This window comes from Cheilinus undulatus, linkage group 11 (assembly GCF_018320785.1).
Source record: "Cheilinus undulatus linkage group 11, ASM1832078v1, whole genome shotgun sequence".
Taxonomy (NCBI): Eukaryota; Metazoa; Chordata; class Actinopteri; order Labriformes; family Labridae; genus Cheilinus; species Cheilinus undulatus.
Genome location: NC_054875.1, coordinates 49482689 through 49503189, shown reverse-complemented (window position 1 = coordinate 49503189; position 20501 = coordinate 49482689). Strand labels below are relative to the sequence as shown.

The 20501-nt window shown below is 43.2% G+C and overlaps 1 protein-coding gene across 1 annotated transcript in view; it reads right to left on the bottom strand.

Annotated features, from left to right (window-relative positions):
• Nucleotides 1-19711, bottom strand: part of cacna1fb (calcium channel, voltage-dependent, L type, alpha 1F subunit) — a 108491-nt gene extending 88780 nt beyond the window's left edge. Inside the window, 1 exon segment of the mRNA XM_041799068.1 lies at nucleotides 19645-19711. Coding sequence (XP_041655002.1) covers nucleotides 19645-19711 — 67 coding nt within the window.
• Between the last annotated feature and the right edge of the window lie 790 nt (nucleotides 19712-20501).

Sequence of the window (20501 nt, the reverse complement as noted above, 5' to 3'; positions counted from 1 at the left end):
CAGAGGTCATGATTCAACAATCAGAAAGAGACTGGTTCCAAGGCCAAAACCACTGCTGACAAGAAAAAAACACAAAGGCTCGTCTCACATTTGACTAAAAACATCCTGATGATCCCCAAAACTTCTGGGAAATATTCTGAGGACTGACCAGACAGAAGAGGAACTTTCTTGAACCCTAACCTTCGACAGCTCCACCCACTTTTACAAAAGTTTCCAACTATGGCCGACTGTTTGGTAAAAATGGAGGGAAAAAGCCTCAACAGGGAAACTCCATCATCTGCCCTTGATGAATCCTTTCAGGGTTTTTTAAAGGATGACATCACCTTCCCTTTTTTTTGCTCAGGCCAGTCTAGACACCAGCTATCATTCCAGTCTAACCAGTAGCCTACAAAGTACTGGTATGTAGTACATAATTGTTCTTTAAAAGCATGTTTAGAACAAAATGAGGGAGAAAAGCTGTTAAACTAACACAGCATTTCATCAGAAGAACATCAGACCAACAGTCAGACGTGGTGGTGGTAGTGTGATGGTCTGGACCAGGACCTGGACCACTAGAACCATGAATTCTGCTCTCCAACAGCAAATCCTGAAGGAGAATGTTGGGCCATCAGGTCATGACCACTTGGGTTATGGAGCAGGACCATGATCCCTAACACACCAGCAAGTCCACCTCTGAATGGACTAAAGACTAAATGAAGGTTCTGGAGTGGTCTAGTCAAAGTCTGGACTTAGATCTGACTGAGACGCTGTGGCATGACCTCAAACAGGCCGTTAATGCTGGAAAACCCTGCAATGAGTCTGAATTACAACAACCCTGCAGAGAAGAATGGGACAGCATTCCTCCACAGTGATGTAGCCTCTTAGGACAGCATGCAGAGTTGTTTCCTGTCAGCCCTGCTATGAATAATGTAAGATTAGTTATTGTCTAATAAATGATTAAAATAAAAATATTCTATCATCTAAAGGTGTTACTGAAAAATACCGACACATCCACACGCTCGCAGCCGTCTGAATCAGAAATAGACGAGGAGGAAGAACAACTCTGAATGTTTCTCTGTCAGTGTCAGCCTATAGAAAACTACGACTGTGACTTACAGAGATGAGGAAGAGAGCTCATTTTGAATTTGATTGCAGCAACACATCTCAAAAAAGTTGGGACGGGGCAACAAAAGGCTGGAAAAGTAAGTGGTACTAATGACAAACAGCTGGAGGAGAAACTGATAAAGTGAACTGTCAACAGGTCAGTAACATGACTGGGTATAAAAGGAGCATTTTAGAGAGGCACAGCCTCACAGAGATTCACCCATCTGTGAAAAACTGAGTCTAAAAACTGTGGAACAATTTCAGAAAAATGTTCCTCAATGTAAAACAGCTCAGGCTTTGAATCTCCTACATCTACGGTCCATAATATCATCATCAGATCTGGAGAAATCTCTGAGAGAAAGGGACAACGCTGTCTGTCAATAGTGGATGCTGGTGATGTTGGTTACCATGACAACAGCCGTCTGTCAGCCTGCCTCACAGGGAGACGTAGGACTGCCGGTATAGAGCCACGACCAAGGGTCTCTTCACGATTGGTCATCTTTGGTCGTTAATACTGAATGATGTCAGACTGGACATGGCGGCTGAATTCTTCTTAAGTTAGCTGACATGTCAGATTTAACAGTTTTTCAGGACATTTATATTAACTGATGTTAAATGAGAATGCTCTTTAAAACCAAACTATGTGGGTTCTTAGTTAATGCTGTTTGTGACAGAAATGTTCTAGTTAAAGGAAAAAAAGAATAAAAACAGTTGTAAAGTCAGAACTGTTAACATGAGTGATGTCTGTTAGTGATGGTTCTAAATATCACTATATATGAACCCCTCTAACCCCAGATGGACATTATTATATAAAATAAACCTTTTCTTAACAGTTAAAAGTATTATCTACTCTTATCAGTTAAAAAGTTCTTATCATGCATCACTAATAATTACTAAATGTTTTTAATGAGAGATGCACCAGTCTAAACATGAGATGGAAAAAAAAGATCTGATGGAACTAAGAAGTGGAGACATGCCCTTCAAAATAAAAGCACATCATAGACCAGGTCTGTTGAATTGGCAGCCCGGGGGCCACATGTGGCCCAGAACCAACCCCAGAGTGGCTCATGCCAGAGATGCAGAGTGCAACCTGTTTCACAAGTTTTCATAAATTCCAACAGTATTTTAGACTGTGAATGCAACACTCCATGTAGCCTAGCAACCACGCTCATCTACAATGCACTGCATTGATTTGAAGCGTGGCTAGCGATGCTAACAGAAGTAGCCGCAAGACACTGAGTATAGAACATGTCCTTTTTCAACTGTAGCTACAACTGTGCTACTGTAGTTTTTAGGGGTGTAACGGTATTTGTATTTGTCCCGTACCGTCACGGTACGGCCGTCACGGTTCGGTGCGCGCAGTAATACGACGAATACGTCTGCGTGAGTATTAAAAAAAAGTCGAGTTCTCACTTCAGTCCAGGTGGCGGCAATGAGGCTAAAAGCTGCCAGCAACCGCCATTACAGAAGAAGAGTGATGGCGCGTGTGGAGTTAGAAGAGCCGCCAGCTTCTTTTAAATCACCCGTAGCTGTAGCGACGGTGCTCTGGCTCTGTGAGTCAGATTAACTTTACCTTCAGCCTCGGAGGAGTGAGAGAGGGACTCTGCAGCTGTCATAGGTTAAGTTATCCTCAGATTTCACATGGCTTTAAACTCTTTATCCTCCAAGATGGGCTGTGAAAAGTTCTTCCAACCTTTGTAGAAGGTCCCACTGGTTAGAAAAGTAGTCCAGTGCTGAAGTCTGTGTTGAAATTGGCGAAAAAGATGCTAATTAGCATACTTAAGCTAACTTGGTTGTGTGATGATGCGTTCAAGGTAAGTGGGAAATTTTAGAGTTTAAAGAATGGGTATAAATATGTCAATATATCAATGAAAATAACCTAGTTATTCAAAAATGTATTTATTTATTAATATTTCTAATCACTGAAGAACTTTTGGAGGGAGGTCGCAGCTTTATTTATAATTTAAATGTAATTTATTCAGCCTATTTATTTTAATAAAATTTAATTAAAGAATTCAAATTAAATTATATTTATCCGCTTCAATCACTGTCCTGAAAACGTACCGAACTGTGACTTTGAAACCAAGATGCGTACCGAACCGAAATTTTTCTGTACCGTTACACCCATAGTAGTTTTTATGCTATGTCTGGGTGAGATGTGACCAAAATTATTATTTACAGAATTTCATTTTATTTTTTCATTGTTTATATGATTTTTATTCAAGTGAAAAAACATTTCTACTACCTCAGGTTATGTTCAAATACAGTTCTGTTGTGTTTTTATGCCCTTTTTCATGTGTTTTTGTCATGTTGACAAATCTGAAAGGGAGAATATGAATAAAAAGTGCATATTTTTCATCAAATTGATCTGTATCGGTTGGAAATTTGACATTACCGGCTACTTACTGGGCACTGAACATGTCTGTCCAGGCTACATTTCTTGATTTTAAGTGGAATTTGTAATCAAATAGCCCTGTTTTTGACTTTTGCCTGGTTTTTCCCAGGTACACATCCTTGTCCTGTCAAAGAGCAGCTGAGCCAATCAGAGAGGAGCAGGAAAATAGTACGGTGGCCCTGAGAGCTCACAGCACTGCAACTTAAGAAAACACATGCAAAAAGACAAAACACAAGCAAATTAAGAAAACATCTTCATCAATTTGACAACACATGCGCAGCATTTAGAAAACACGCTGCAAAGACCAACACAACACATTAGAAAAACGCGCTGCAAATACACCACAACACAACGGAAGTGTTTCCAGAGGACAGTTAAAAGTGATGCACATGTTCGGACACGCTTGTCGATGTTGTTGACGCGGATTTTGAGTCACAGTGGTGCTGAAAAATGAGATAAAAAGTGTTTTTGATTAATTTTAACATTGTGATCGTATGATTCAGATATTAGCCTATTGCAGTGATCTGCTGTTAAACTGTCGTTAGCCTTACGCTTTTTATTAGCCTGCCAATTCTCGTAACCTGATGAAATAATACACACGGTTAATTCACTGTGAAACCATAGACTGTATATGGTGTGAAACACGCTGTTAGCTGGCTATAGTTACTATCAGAACCCTTAATAGGGGACAAGTAAGTTAAACTACCGGTGGGTTTTGCTGACATGGTTTCACACTATATACAGTCTATGGTTTTACAGTGAATTAACTGTGTGTATTATTTCATCAGGTTATGAGAATTGGCAGGCTAATTAAAAGCAAAAGGCTAACGACAGTTTAACAGCAGATCACTGCAATAGGCTAAAATCTGAATCATGCGACCACAATGTTAAAATTAATCAAAAACACTTGAAAAACACCACTGTAACTCAAAATCCACGTCAACAACATAGATGTCAAGACATAGATGACGCGTTCGCTATCTGACGGTACGTCTTTGGGGCCGCCATCTTGACAAGGGCAAAAGAGTGAGAGTGCAACAGAGTTATATGAGCAGACAGCATTGAAAAAGCCAACTTCCTGTGCTGACGCCCACAGATACGATGGGTTTCTCCCTCTGATGGTGGTGGTCTGGCTTTAAATATGTACAGGACTTCTGACCAGGTTGTTTATTAAAAGTTGTTACCTTATTTAAAATACAATGCACCCGCTGTTTTGGAAGGAAATGTGGAATCTTTCACTAGGTGTAGTACTGACCGTCATCTGAATGTTAAAAGCCAGATTGGTCATTTTAATGTTGCTGGCAGAAAGCACCTCCTGGCTTTAAGTATTTATTTTTTTACTCAGTGTTATTTTAATGTCATTAAATACAATACTTAAAATATACAACTAGGTGATATAAAATTTTTTGGCGTTAGTAAAGCACGCAGTTCTTATCGCCCACTCCAAAAATATATTTGCCTTCATTTTCTGCTGTCCCACAAACCAATAAATCAGTCATCAGAAGACTGGTATTTGACTTAAATGCAGGAAAATTCTCTCGTTTTGACGATAAGCATTATTATATGCACCGCAGAGAGAGAGAGTCAGTGTGCACCGCGCTGTACAGACAGTGTGAGTATCAGTTTGATTTAGGCTTTTTAGACAACATAAAGATGATCAAAGAAGCCAGGAACATTCAGCTTTAACTTTGCTCTCTCCTTCTTTGTTTTGCCACTTTTTGTTGTACCATAAAGAAGAAAATCATGAGAAATTAGAAATCACGTGACTCGTCGGGACTTTTACCTGTTGAGACTTTAGTTTTCCTCATGTAGCTCTCTCTCTCTCTGCCTCCCATCTGATGATCCGCTCAGAAAATTTTACTGGAATCTGCTAGCTCTGTGGGTGTTTCAGTCAGAAATCCATCCCCTGCATGAGTAATTAAGCCGTGATCGGCCGTTGTGTCCTCACATGGCTAATATGCACTGCAAACTCAAAAATCATCAGGTGAGAAAGGGCGTGACGACTCCCAGTGTATGCCTGCATGTAGCCTAGATTAAAGACCAGTTGCAAGATGAGAGGGAGAGAAATTATCTATATAAATCTATTTGGAGAAACAAAAACTATCTTATTATAGATTCTAAATATTCAATTACACATGTTCCCTGTGCACCTCATAGACATAATAGGATTTTTAATTTAAAGTTGATCAGACCCACAATAAGTACCTCGATTTAACTCCAGTAAGTAATCAGTGTGATGTTCAAGCTTTCATCTTTATAACAAAACAAATTTCATGTAGACTGGTTCAGGATTAAGCAAGGTAGGGCGGATTACAGGCGAATTGGGCTTGTTTATAATGAGCGTTCACTAATCCCGCCAGTTCCAAGATGGCGGACCGGCAGATGCAGAGCGGCTACGTTTAATAGCTGTGGACGCGTCATCTACGTATCCATATCTATGGTCAACAACATCAATAAGCGTGTCCGAACATGTGCATCACTTTAAAGTGTCCTCTGGAAACACTTCCGTTGTGTTGTGGTCTATTTGCAGCGCGTTTTTCTAATGTGTTGTGTTGGTCTTTGCAGCGCGTTTTCTAAATGCTGCGCATGTGTTGTCAAATTGATGAAGATGTTTTCTTAACTTGCTTGTGTTTTGTCTTTTTGCATGTGTTTTCTTAAGTTGCAGTGCTGTGAGCTCTCAGGGCCACCGTAAAATAGACCGTCTGGTAGCTTCTATTTGGGGCTTCATTCTAAATGTTCAGGGCTCACAGCAACAGATGCATGATGGGAGAGTCAAATATTTGATATTTAAAGCTGATATGTAAGGCTATATATGTATATACATACATATATACATACATATATGTATATATGTAAGGCTGATGTATGTAAATATCAGCAGATTTTCATCCCTGCTGATATCAGACCGATTATCTGCATGATTAAACTGAAGTTCTTTCCTCTCTTGCACAGATCTGGATTAAAGAGTCAACATAGCATTATGATGCGTTTAAGGTCGGCTCGGAAGAATGACTGTTGGTGAAAATAAATAAAACTGCCAAGTTTTTGCAAAGAAATACAAAAACAAGAGAACCCAAATGCAGGAAAGGTTTTAATAAACCAAAAAAGCAAACAAAAGTCCAAACACAAAGAAAATCAGCGAGGGAAAAGTGCACAAAACAAAACTCACTAAACGCACAGGAAGCTTAGAGGAGGAGCTAATGAGACAGTGACAAACGACAAAAGACAGGAAAATAGAAGCTGTTTTTCAAAGTCCAGGATCCTGGATCCTCCTGAGTCAGGACTCTCAGAGAGGCCAGAGTCCTGCTTGGTAACTCCTGAACACACATGAAGCAGGCTGGCGTGATTACATCATAGTAAGGGTCACGCCCACATATGAGGCGGCGGCGAGAATCAAAATAGGAGGGGCGCTAACAACAACCTTTAGCCAGTGCTGTCTAATGTGCTATCAAATCATCATATAATCACAACAAATATAAAACATCATAATTAAATCATATAATATCATTAGGTAATATAATCATATTCTATGGCACTACTTTTACCCGTCCAGCTTCACTTTGATGCCATAAAATAACTTTTTGAAGAGAAGGAAAACGGTGCACATTGGATTGTGGGTAATCCCTGCTAGCGGAGGATCCAAATGTGCATCCTCAGAAATTCTCTGTTTGAAGGACTCAGTCTTTGGTAAAGTTTTAAAGATCCTCGATATTGGAACAGTCCTCTGACGGTATCCTCCAGAAACGTCCGTTTAGCGGGGTACATACAGGATTTTCTACATCTTAAGACATGTTTTATCTGTCAGAGACCCATGAAGATAAAAAAACAGACATTGAACACTTTTAATCGTGCTGTGTGTGGTGTGCTCCGATAATCTCAACACAGCACACCGCACACATCAGGATTCTGTCCCACCGCTGATCTAGAATCTCGTCCTCCAAGCCAGAAATCTCGCGTGATCACACGTGACCTAACAAAAATGAAGAAGAAGAAACAAAGCAACAACAACAACAACCGGAAAACACAACAGGCAACATGGAAGAGGTGATACAAGAAGAGGGAATGATGGTGTTCCTGGGATGATAAATGGAAAAATCCCAAACTAAAAAAAGAAAAGACTGTGGAGAAAATCCTGGAGACAGAGCGAACACGGACTTTATAGTCTACTGTGTGAGCTAGAGGTGAGCTGTTGTCAAATGAAGCTAATGGCTCGTGTAATTAGCCTCGTAACACTAAAGCCTAAACGTAACTTAGCTAAATAAATCTGGCAGCCATCAAGAAAGAGACACTGCGCACAGTTAACCGTGTTAAAGCCGTTCATTTGTATTATGTTGACAGAGAGTCAGCTCGCCTCTTGATTGGCTACATTTCTTTCCACGTCACAATTCAGTCAGAGTCATGACTTGGGAGTCGTCCGCTTTCCCCACACACACGAGGATTTTTGGTCGTGATTATTGAACAAGTTTAATATTTACGATTGTTGGCCCTGACAGTTTTCGGAGCCGATTATCGGGACAAATTCACTCTTAACACACCTCAGACCACAGGATGATCTTACAGGATAATCTTACAAGACATAAGATAATCCGGCGTTTGCCGTCCTTGGTCGGGAAGGGGGAAAATCAGGACAAAAACAGCCCGATTATCTTTATGTGTGTACCACGCTTTAGAAGATCCTCCCTTAGCTCTGAGAAACGGCTACAGACCCCAGATCTACAGGGAGCGATTCAGAGCAGGAGACAGGTGTGACAAACGAGACACAGGTGAAACAGGTGAGGGCAATCAGAGTGGAGGGAAAACACCAGGAAGTCAAACTAGACCTGAAACACAGGGGACGAGGATTACAAAATAAAACAGGACCCAAGAGAACGCGTGCAAACACACGGGGACAAAATAACACAAAAGAGGAAACAGGAGGATTTAAAACCAGAGAGCACTGAAAGAAACCTGCATCAGTTTGTCAAACATGATCCTTTTATGAAATTAATGAGCTAAAAACCACAGTCCCTGATTCTTCTCTACCTGCTCTCTGACTCTAACATCCTGATCCCACAGAAAACCAGCCTGACCTCCAAACACGGCCGTTCATGTGTCGCTGACATTTAGGGTTTTAAATTATGAGCAGCCGCAGAAACATTTGAGATGCAAAGAGAACAGGAGGAGAGGAAGACGGTGCTCTGAGACAAAGGTCAGCTTCAGAAGGTCTGAGATCCAGCAGGATGTGAGAAAATCTCAAAAACTAGGGCTTCAGGAGGTTCAGAGCAATGAGCGCTAGGGCTGGGAGATAAGGGTTTGAACAGATTCACATATTTCTACATGAGAAATAGAGTATGTTGATTTAAAAAGATGCTCAGGAAAACCAGTAAAACCACCAGGAGATAATCTATCTAAATGTTAAGGCGGAAACGTTTGGTCTGATTTAGGAGTATTTAGCTGATGTGTGAAGCTGAGCCCTGCTGGTCCTCATGAAATAAAAACAAAAGTCCTAGACGCCCAGGATTCAGTGATTTACTGGTCAAAAATCACAGACAGACTTCTGCACAATGTCTAAACTACACAAACACACGACAGCTGGAAACAGTCCCAGAATGCACCTGTGAACAGGAAGCAGCACTACGGCACATCCTTATCCAGCATGAAGGCAGAAGTGTCTTTCAGTGCTTTTCTCCCTCATTATGTCCACAGACTAGAAAGATCTGGACAAATCAGCCGTCTGCTTTAAATAGGCGGAGTCAAACAGTGTTTGTAGCCAATCCACGGCAGCCTCCATATTGAAATCGCTGTCTCAACTTAACAGCAGACAAAAGCCCGCCCACTGAGCTCAACTTCCTGTCAGCTAAGCTATCACTAAAGCTAGCCTTCTGGAGGCAGCTTCAGATCTAACTCTGAAACAACTTACTGTTTTTCAGGAATATGCCAATTTGAGATCCCACCATGGTCACGCCTTTAGGATTCTGAAAACAGTTTGACAGCTTTTCTCCATCCAGGTCTCCTCTAGCTGAACACCAAAGTAGAAGTTGATTGGCTGAATGCCCTGGGACTAGTTTGTCCAAGTATGAGCCCTAGAAAGTGCCCAAAGTGCTCCAGTTTTAGCCATAGACTGTAGAAAGACCAACCCTGCGTAACGTCAGCGGTTTGCTTACAATAGGTGGACTCAAATGGCTCTTAAAGCGGCTTCCATGTTGAAATCACGGTCTCAACCGAACTTTGGATCAACCTAACGGCCCAAAGACCCCCCCGTAAAGTGAGAGTACAAGAAGACGTTAGCTAATGAGACACATTTGTTTTTTGAACCAGGCTGTAAACCAGTTTATTTCTAGAGTAAAAAAATGCTTTTAACAGGTGTTGTGTAAGGGACGTCCAGCATTCCTGCAGCCAGCCAGCAGGTGGACTACAACAGCAACAGAGGAGGTCTGTGTGACTCATCATTATTTTCTTTAAAGACCCTGTGAAGTGAAATCTAAACTTTGTGTCTGAACACTCTAGATGGTTGCTGTAAACATGTGAAAACATTGAGATCTACAAATGATGAATTCTGGATTTAGACTGTTAAAAACTTTCTCACCTCTTCCCCAGCTGGGTATAATGTGGGCGGGGCTAATATGTGGGCTCATGATATCATGATCCCACAGTGGGGATTGACCCCGCCCCTCTAACACTACAATCTAAAATCACGGAGCAGTTCATCTCAGTCCAGTCGTAAAATTTGAGCTTTGCACGCACGGGCCTCGCAGACGTCCGCTTTGGGTCCACGCGGACATCCGTGGAGTCCGTTCCGCGTACGTTCTGCCCGAGTATATTTGGGCCTTTTTACTGTAATAGTAAAAAAAAATTTCCAACATTCTACAATTTTCACTGTGAAAACAAATAAAAAGCAACAGACTCTGAGTGCAAGGTTTCAAGTGGTGACATTGTTTCGGATTACGGATCTTAAAATAATGGAGCCGACATGCAAAGACCTTAAAATCTACCAGAAATTCCTTTTTAAAATTTTATTTAAAAAAATGGTTTTAATCAGAACAGGAAGTAAAGTACCCTTAGATTGAAACAGCACAAATTACAAAGTAAAAGCATAACAAAGTAATTTCTTGATCAAACCTCTAGTCTTAAACCTTAACGTGACTCATGCAGAGAAGCAGCTAAACTCAAATCTGACATGCCAGATGGATTTGGATCCATCTGGTAAACCTTCCATAGATGCTGGTTGGGAAAAGGGCAGAGCCTTTAAAAAAAACTTGGAGGGTGATTGGATGAACATTCTGTCACATCTTTACAGGCCAATCAGAGCAACAAAACATTTCACGTCGTAGCCGCTCCCGGCTGGTGCACGTGCACAGCTACCGAGGAATAACGCGAACCATGGCAACTTCAGACGGGAGCTTTGAAAGATGGATTCTCTAGTGAGAAACACGGAAACGGGCGACTCCATCTGCTTTGTGAGGTTAGATAAACTCCTGAAAAGTGTAAATGCCGTCACATTCACTGGGAACCTTTGGACGTCAGTGAGTCATTTTGTACATGCGCTCCATCAGCGTTAGAATAAAGAATAAGCTCTCAGAATCTGTCTCCTAGATCTGAGTCCTGGTTCCAGATCACACTGCTCTCATTTAAATAATCAGTCTAAAAGTCAACAAGTCATCTCGATTTACTGATCAATACACGGAGCGATTCATTCACACTGACATTTTAGAAATGCAAAAACATGCCAGTAATATTTATGATGTATGATAATTACTGCAGAGTTCAGCTCCTGGATGTGATTGTTAGAAATAAACAGTCCGATTTTAAATGCTAAAATGTTTTGTTGGTAAAATTTAAAAACTCTTTCGCTTTAATGTTGGATAAAGGCTGCTGTTATTGATTATTACTGATTAATCTGTGAATTATAATCATGATTAATGACTCATATTTTAGCCCATAAAGCCCCAAACCTCCTGTACTGTCCAACAGAGAAATAAAACCAGGAAACTCTCAGGTATAAACTATAAAGTATTGGACTTTGTGCTGTCAATATGAATACGAGGATGAATCGATCAATAAACAGACTAATCGATGGATGACTTCAGTGGTGGGACAGCAGGAGTCCCAGGAAGTCCAGCTGTGAACCTCAAACAGATCCACATGAAAATGAAGCAGAAATCTTTCTTACTTTTGCTCCTCTCCTCGTACATGTTTCCCTCTCAGCTCCAAACACCGATCATCATCTTTAATCGATTGATCAGTTTCCGCTCGTTGCGATCCTCATCGGCTCCTCTCACACACACCGACAACTTCTCGGCATTTTACCCGCCAAAAAGATCGATTTAAAGCGATAAATCCACTTCTGCCCCTCTGCTGCAGCTGCAAATCAATTCATCGATTCATCTGGTGATCGAATTTGGATCCAACAGGAGGAGAAAAGTGAGAATAGGTCAGATAAATCCAAAGAGAGAGAGAGAGAGACCGGGAGACAAATTCTGCTTCTTTTTTCAGCTTCACTTCACTAATCTGACTCTCTCTCTCTCTCTCTCTCTCTCTGTCTCTCTCTCTCTCTCTCTCTCTCTCCATCTATCTGCTCATCTCTCTCTTACACACACACACACACCATACACACGCTCTCTCTCTCTCTCTCTTCCAATTGGGGATTAAACAGAAAAAATCTCGGTGTGTTAAAGGGGAGGGCAGCTGGAGCATTAAAGGCGCAGAGAATAAAAATATGACTCCTGCAGATGGTTGCTTTATTTAAAAACATTTAAATTCATGCAGAGATAATAATCATCAGAGTAGCTGCCAGCAGTGAGTGTATATATTATCACCAGTGAAAAAAAAAGAGCTACTACAGTGTGAGAGCAGATCGTGTTAGGAGCATCAGCATTAACCTGACACGCCACGTCTCCATGGCATGGGTTATATTTCACATCCATCTGGGCAGAGCTCCATGTGAAGCGTGGCAGAGGCTGTTACACTGGAGTGTCTAAATCTTCCCTGATTTTAAAAACATGGCAGAGCACAGAAAGACACTTTCAACCCATTTTTACCATTAGAATCCTCCAAATCACACAATAGAGGATTCAGCCAAACCTGTAGAGTGCACACCTGCTGATTATAGAGACAGTTTCACAGTGGAGAATCCACAGACACAAAAACCTCACAGAAACTCACAGGATCACAAAGTAGTAGTTGTAGTAGAGGATGTTTGATATTTGGTCAAAGTTAGCCCACTTAGAGGGCCCCAATGAGGACACTCTGTCAATTTAGTCCACTTAGAGGGCACCAATGAGGACACTCCATCAATTTAGTCCACTTAGAGGACACCAATGAGGACACTCCATCAATTTAGTCCACTTAGAGGGCCCCAATGAGGACACTCTGTCAACTAAGTCCACTTATAGGGCCCCAATGAGAACACTTTGTCAATTAAGTCCACTTAGAGGACCCCAGTGAGGACACTCTGTCAACTAAGTCCACTCAGAGGGCACCAATGAGGACATTCTGTCAATTAAGTCCACTTAGAGGGCCCCAATGAGGACACTCTGTCAACTAAGTCCACTTAGAGGGCACCAATGAGGGCACTCTGTCAATTTAATCCACTTAGAGGGCACCAATGAGGACACTCAATCAATTTAGTCCACTTAGAGGGCCCCAATGAGGACACTCTGTCAACAAAGTCCACTTAGAGGGCACAAATGAGGACTCTCTGTCAACTAAGTCCACTTAGAGGGCACCAATGAGGACACTCCATCAATTTAGTCCACTTAGAGGGCCCCAATGAGGACACTCTGTCAACTAAGTCCACTTAGAGGGCCCCAATGAGGACACTCTGTCAACTAAGTCCACTTAGAGGGCACCAATGAGGACACTCCATCAATTTAGTCCACTTAGAGGGCACCAATGAGGACTCTCTGTCAATTTAGTCCACTTAGAGGTCACCAATGAGGACTCTCTGTCAATTTAGTCCACTTAGAGGGCACCAATGAGGACACTCTGTCAATTTAATCCACTTAGAGGGCACCAATGAGGACACTCTGTCAATTTAGTCCACTTAGAGGGCACCAATGAGGACTCTCTGTCAATTTAGTCCAATTAGAGGGCCCCAATGAGGGCACTCTGTCAATTTAATCCACTTAGAGGGCCCCAATGAGGACACTCTGTCAACTAAGTCCACTTATTGGGCACCAATGAGGGCACTCTGTCAATTTAATCCACTTAGAGGGCACCAATGAGGACACTCCATCAATTTAGTCCACTTAGAGGACACCAATGAGGACACTCCATCAATTTAGTCCACTTAGAGGGCCCCAATGAGGACACTCTGTCAACTAAGTCCACTTATAGGGCCCCAATGAGAACACTTTGTCAATTAAGTCCACTTAGAGGACCCCAGTGAGGACACTCTGTCAACTAAGTCCACTCAGAGGGCACCAATGAGGACATTCTGTCAATTAAGTCCACTTAGAGGGCCCCAATGAGGACACTCTGTCAACTAAGTCCACTTAGAGGGCACCAATGAGGGCACTCTGTCAATTTAATCCACTTAGAGGGCACCAATGAGGACACTCAATCAATTTAGTCCACTTAGAGGGCCCCAATGAGGACACTCTGTCAACAAAGTCCACTTAGAGGGCACAAATGAGGACTCTCTGTCAACTAAGTCCACTTAGAGGGCACCAATGAGGACACTCCATCAATTTAGTCCACTTAGAGGGCCCCAATGTGGACACTCTGTCAACTAAGTCCACTTAGAGGGCACCAATGAGGACACTCTGTCAACTAAGTCCACTTAGAGGGCACCAATGAGGACACTCTGTCAATTTAGTCCACTTAGAGGGCACCAATGAGGACTCTCTGTCAACTAAGTCCACTTAGAGGGCACCAATGAGGACACTCTGTCAACTAAGTCCACTTAGAGGGCACCAATGAGGACACTCTATAAATTTAGTCCACTTAGAGGGCACCAACGAGGACACTCTGTCAATTTAGTCCACTTAGAGGGCACCAATGAGGGCACTCTGTCAATTTAATCCACTTAGAGGGCACCAATGAGGACACTCCATCAATTTAGTCCACTTAGAGGACACCAATGAGGACACCCTATCAATTTAGTCCACTTAGAGGGCCCCAATGTGGACACTCTGTCAACTAAGTCCACTTAGAGGGCACCAATGAGGACACTCTGTCAATTTAGTCCACTTAGAGGGCACCAATGAGGACTCTCTGTCAACTAAGTACACTTATAGGGCCCCCATGAGAACACTTTGTCAATTAAGTCCACTTAGAGGACCCCAGTGAGGACACTCTGTCAACTAAGTCCACTCAGAGGGCACCAATGAGGACACTCTGTCAATTAAATCCACTTAGAGGGCCCCAATGAGGACACTCTGTCAACTAAGTCCACTTAGAGGGCACCAATGAGGGCACTCTGTCAATTTAATCCACTTAGAGGGCACCAATGAGGACACTCCATCAATTTAGTCCACTTATAGGGCCCCAATGAGAACACTTTGTCAATTAAGTCCACTTAGAGGACCCCAGTGAGGACACTCCATCAATTTAGTCCACTTAGAGGACACCAATGAGGACACTCCATCAATTTAGTCCACTTAGAGGGCCCCAATGTGGACACTCTGTCAACTAAGTCCACTTAGAGGGCACCAATGAGGACACTCTGTCAACTAAGTCCACTTAGAGGGCACCAATGAGGACACTCCATCAATTTAGTCCACTTAGAGGACACCAATGAGGACACTCCATCAATTTAGTCCACTTAGAGGGCCCCAATGAGGACACTCTGTCAACTAAGTCCACTTAGAGGGCACCAATGAGGACACTCCATCAATTTAGCCCACCTATAGGGCACCAATGAGGACACTCTGTAAACTAAGTCAACTTAGAGGGCACCAATGAGGACACTCTGTTACCTAAGTCCACTTAGAGGGCACCAATGAGGACACTATAAATTTAGTCCACTTAGAGGGCCCCAATGAGGACACTCCATCAATTTAGTCCACTTAGAGGACACCAATGAGGACACTCCATCAATTTAGTCCACTTAGAGGGCCCCAATGTGGACACTCTGTCAACTAAGTCCACTTAGAGGGCACCAATGAGGACACTCTGTCAACTAAGTCCACTTAGAGGGCACCAATGAGGACACTCTGTCAATTTAGTCCACTTAGAGGGCACCAATGAGGACACTCTGTCAATTTAGTCCACTTAGAGGGTACCAATGAGCACTCTCTGTCAACTAAGTCCACTTAGAGGGCACCAATGAGGACACTCTATAAATTTAGTCCACTTAGAGGGCACCAACGAGGACACTCTGTCAATTTAGTCCACTTAGAGGGCACCAATGAGGGCACTCTGTCAATTTAATCCACTTAGAGGGCACCAATGAGGACACTCCATCAATTTAGTCCACTTAGAGGACACCAATGAGGACACTCCATCAATTTAGTCCACTTAGAGGGCCCCAATGTGGACACTCTGTCAAATAAGTCCACTTAGAGGGCACCAATGAGGACACTCTGTCAACTAAGTCCACTTAGAGGGCACCAATGAGGACACTCTGTCAATTTAGTCCACTTAGAGGGCACCAATGAGCACTCTCTGTCAACTAAGTCCACTTATAGGGCCCCAATGAGGACACTTTGTCAATTAAGTCCACTTAGAGGACCCCAGTGAGGACACTCTGTCAATTTAATCCACTTAGAGGGCCCCAATGAGGACACTCCATCAATTTAGTCCACTTAGAGGGCCCCAGTGAGGACACTCTGTCAACAAAGTCCACTTAGAGGGCACAAATGAGGACTCTCTGTCAACTAAGTCCACTTAGAGGACACCAATGAGGACACTCCATCAATTTAGTCCACTTAGAGGGCCCCAATGAGGACACTCTGTCAACTAAGTCCACTTAGAGGGCCCCAATGAGGACACTCTGTCAACTAAGTCCACTTAGAGGGCACAAATGAGGACTCTCTGTCAACTAAGTCCACTTAGAGGGCCCCAATGAGGACACTCTATCAATTTAGTCCACTTAGAGGGCCCCAATGAGGACACTCTGTCAACTAAGTCCACTTAGAGGGCCCCAATGAGGACACTCTGTCAACTAAGTCCACTTAGAGGGCCCCAATGAGGACACTCTATAAATTTAGTCCACTTAGAGGGCCCCAATGAGGACACTCTGTCAACTAAGTCCACTTAGAGGGCCCCAATGAGGGCACTCTGTCAATTTAATCCACTTAGAGGGCACCAATGAGGACACTCCATCAATTTAGTCCACTTAGAGGACACCAATGAGGACACTCCATCAATTTAGTCCACTTAGAGGGCCCCAATGTGGACACTCTGTCAACTAAGTCCACTTAGAGGGCACCAATGAGGACACTCTGTCAACTAAGTCCACTTAGAGGGCACCAATGAGGACACTCTGTCAATTTAGTCCACTTAGAGGGCACCAATGAGGACTCTCTGTCAACTAAGTCCACTTAGAGGGCACCAATGAGAACACTTTGTCAATTAAGTCCACTTAGAGGACCCCAGTGAGGACACTCTGTCAACTAAGTCCACTCAGAGGGCACCAATGAGGACACTCTGTCAATTAAGTCCACTTAGAGGGCCCCAATGAGGACACTCTGTCAACTAAGTCCACTTAGAGGGCACCAATGAGGGCACTCTGTCAATTTAATCCACTTAGAGGGCACCAATGAGGACACTCCATCAATTTAGTCCACTTAGAGGGCCCCAGTGAGGACACTCTGTCAACAAAGTCCACTTAGAGGGCACAAATGAGGACTCTCTGTCAACTAAGTCCACTTAGAGGGCACCAATGAGGACACTCCATCAATTTAGTCCACTTAGAGGGCCCCAATGAGGACACTTTGTCAACTAAGTCCACTTAGAGGGCCCCAATGAGGACACTCTGTCAACTAAGTCCACTTAGAGGGCACCAATGAGGACACTCCATCAATTTAGTCCACTTAGAGGGCACCAATGAGGACTTGCTGTCAATTTAGTCCACTTAGAGGGCACCAATGAGGACTCTCTGTCAATTTAGTCCACTTAGAGGGCCCCAATGAGGGCACTCTGTCAATTTAATCCACTTAGAGGACACCAATGAGGACACTCTGTCAAAGTTAGTCTGCCTACACCATGCTTTTAATTCAACCATGAATACCATGAAGATGCATGAGATCTGTTGTTGCCCTAATTTAGAATCAAAGTGTCTCAGACGCATTTTTCCTGAGATCATGTCTGTGTCTGCGTTCGTGGATGAATAGATTTATGTCAGTAAAGACTACGCAGGAACCATGCTTGTCTTTTTTCTGTTTAGAAGGCGAGGACAGGATGAGTTTTCATGTCACAGATTGGACTGAGACGTGTTTGAGGAGAGCTGAAGAGGATCACAGCATCCTCACAGGTAAATTACAGTCTGACAGTCTGAGGAGACTCTGACCTTCACACAGGAAGGAGTATTACTGTCTAATCTGGGGTCTGATGGAGTCTTGATGTGCAATTTCAACACAAAGTCAAAAGGGAAACCCTGAACCCTCCTCCTCCTCCTCCTCCTCCTCCTCCTCCTGATGGCCTGATTCTGAATGTTATAATGAAATAAAGGTGATAAACTAAATGTAGAGGATTGAAACCTTGGTGTTTTGTTTTGCAGACAAGAATCAGATGTTTCTAGTGTGGTGCTGAGAGGTGGGTTACTTTTGTTGCTGGGCCTTTTTTCCTTAAATCCTTGTTTTGGTTTTTAGAAGAATATGAGTTATGCATGGTTAGGGGCGTGGCTGATACGACCACAAGCCAGCATGTATGTGCAACACGTCCATCCTCTATAAAAGTAAGTGGTAATAAAAACCAGCTGGGAGACTATTTAGCAACTAATGAGGTTAGTTATCAAGAGTTCAGTCACGTGACTAGGTATAAAAGGAGCATTTTAGAGAGGCAGAGTCTCTCAGACGTAAAGATGAGCAGAGGTTCACCAATCTGTGAAAAATGGAGTCTAAAAATTGCTAAAAAAAAAAAAAAAAAAAAGGATTAATATAGCCCCGTCCCTACTTTTTTGACATGTTTTGCCATCAAACTCAGAATGATTTAATATTTTTCATGAAATAGTAAAATTCTCATTTCTGCTTTTCAGTAACATTTTACACAGTGTCCCAACTTTTTTGGAATTAGGGTTGTAAGTGCTTTTATCTTATGGTGAAAGTAATACCACCTCCTCAAGCTCTCCTCTTCCTCCTCTTCCTCTGTCCTTATTCCTGCAGCCTCTTCACCTCCTTCTCTCCATCCTAAACCTCTCCTCTTCACCTCATCTCCTCTTCACCTCCTCTCCTCTTCACCTCCTCTTCCTCCTCTCCTCTTCACCTCCTCTCCTCTTCACCTCCTCACCTCCTCTCCTCTTCACCTCCTCTCCTCTTCACCTCCTCACCTCCTCTCCTCTTCACCTCCTCTCCTCTTCACCTCCTCTCCTCTTTACCTCCTCTCCTCTTCCTCCTCTTCCTCTGTCCTTATTCCCACAGCCTCTTCACCTCCTTCTCTCCATCCTAAACCTCTCCTCTTTACCTCCTCTCCTCTTCCTCCTCTTCCTCTGTCCTTATTCCCGCAGCCTCTTCACCTCCTTCTCTCCATCCTAAACCTCTCCTCTTTACCTCCTCTCCTCTTTCTCCTCCTCTTCACCTTCTCTTCACCTCCTCTTCCTCCTCTCCTCCTCACCTCCTCTCCTCTTCACCTCCTCTTCCTCCTCTCCTCCTCTCCTCTTCTCCTCCTCTTCCCCTCCTCTTTCTCCTCTTCACCTCCTCTCCTCTTCACCTCCTCTTTCCCCTCCTCTTTCTCCTCTTTACCTCCTCTCCTCTCCTCTCCTCCTCCTCCTCCTCCTCCTCCTCCTCCTCCTCTGATCACCGTTGTAAAAAGGCCGATCCTCCCTCAGATAAACTCCCGGTGTTTGTGGCTCTGGCTGTCACTAAGCTTCTATATTAAGCCCTTCATAATCCCTGCAGAGGATTTTCCTCTTTTTTTTTCTTCTCTGGGTCGTTTGTTTCTGTCAAAATAAAACACATTTAAATTAAAAAATCAACAAAATAAAAGTCAGTTTCCAGTCTGCTTGTCTTCCTGTTTCTACTTTTTGTGTTCCCATCATCCTCTCTGTTTCTGGTTTCCTATCACACCTGCTCTTTGCCACCCCTCACCTGTCCACCAGGTGTCCTCGCTCATCAGCCCTGCCCACTGATCTCTGATTGAACCGGGCACATTCATGATTGTTTAAGGTCGTTTGATGGCTTTTATTTTTCTAACCTGATGAGCACTAACATGCCAGCTGACTACTATGACCTATATTTGTATTTATGTGGCGCCCTCTAGTGGCTGAACAATGGCAGGAGGACTAATGCTTCTGTCAGGATCTCTAAAACCAACCAGGTGTGGTTAATAATCAGGTGTTGGCAGCTCACCTGAGGGGAGTGTGAACTCCAGTTAATGTAGATTCAGTCTGTAGAGTCTTTGCTCTGAACAGGCCCAGATCACTCTGATAGCAGCCTTCAGCTGGTCTGGATTTTCAAGTCTGGTGTCCCTCATCTTCCAGAGATCCTCTACGGCAGTGATACTCAATGTGTGAGAGGGACCCAACTACAGTCAAGATGGCCGACATGGGCGTCGCTTTACATCCAATCCATGCTGGAAGTCCCAAGCAGAAGCTTCTTCTTGGTGTTGGACTCAGCTGCCAGTGTTTGTCCGTCTTTTTGGCGCCTAAGCCTAACCCTTGGTGCTGGATGTCAAATATATCACCCACTGCTTTACCCTGAACCTAACCACTCAGGTTTTAATGCCTGAGCCTGACCTCGGACGTCCGGACTTCCGATCTTGTCTGCAGCAAGGTACTCATGCAGCATGTGGCTCTTTTATGTCTTAATTTTAAATATTATTCCCAAAGAAAACCTTGAAAAAGAGAAGCTTTTTTTCCACTTTTCACCTTTTTTTGCCACCTTTCACCATTAAGCTACCATTTGCCATCAACTACCACTTTTTTCCTACTTTTTGCCCATTTTGC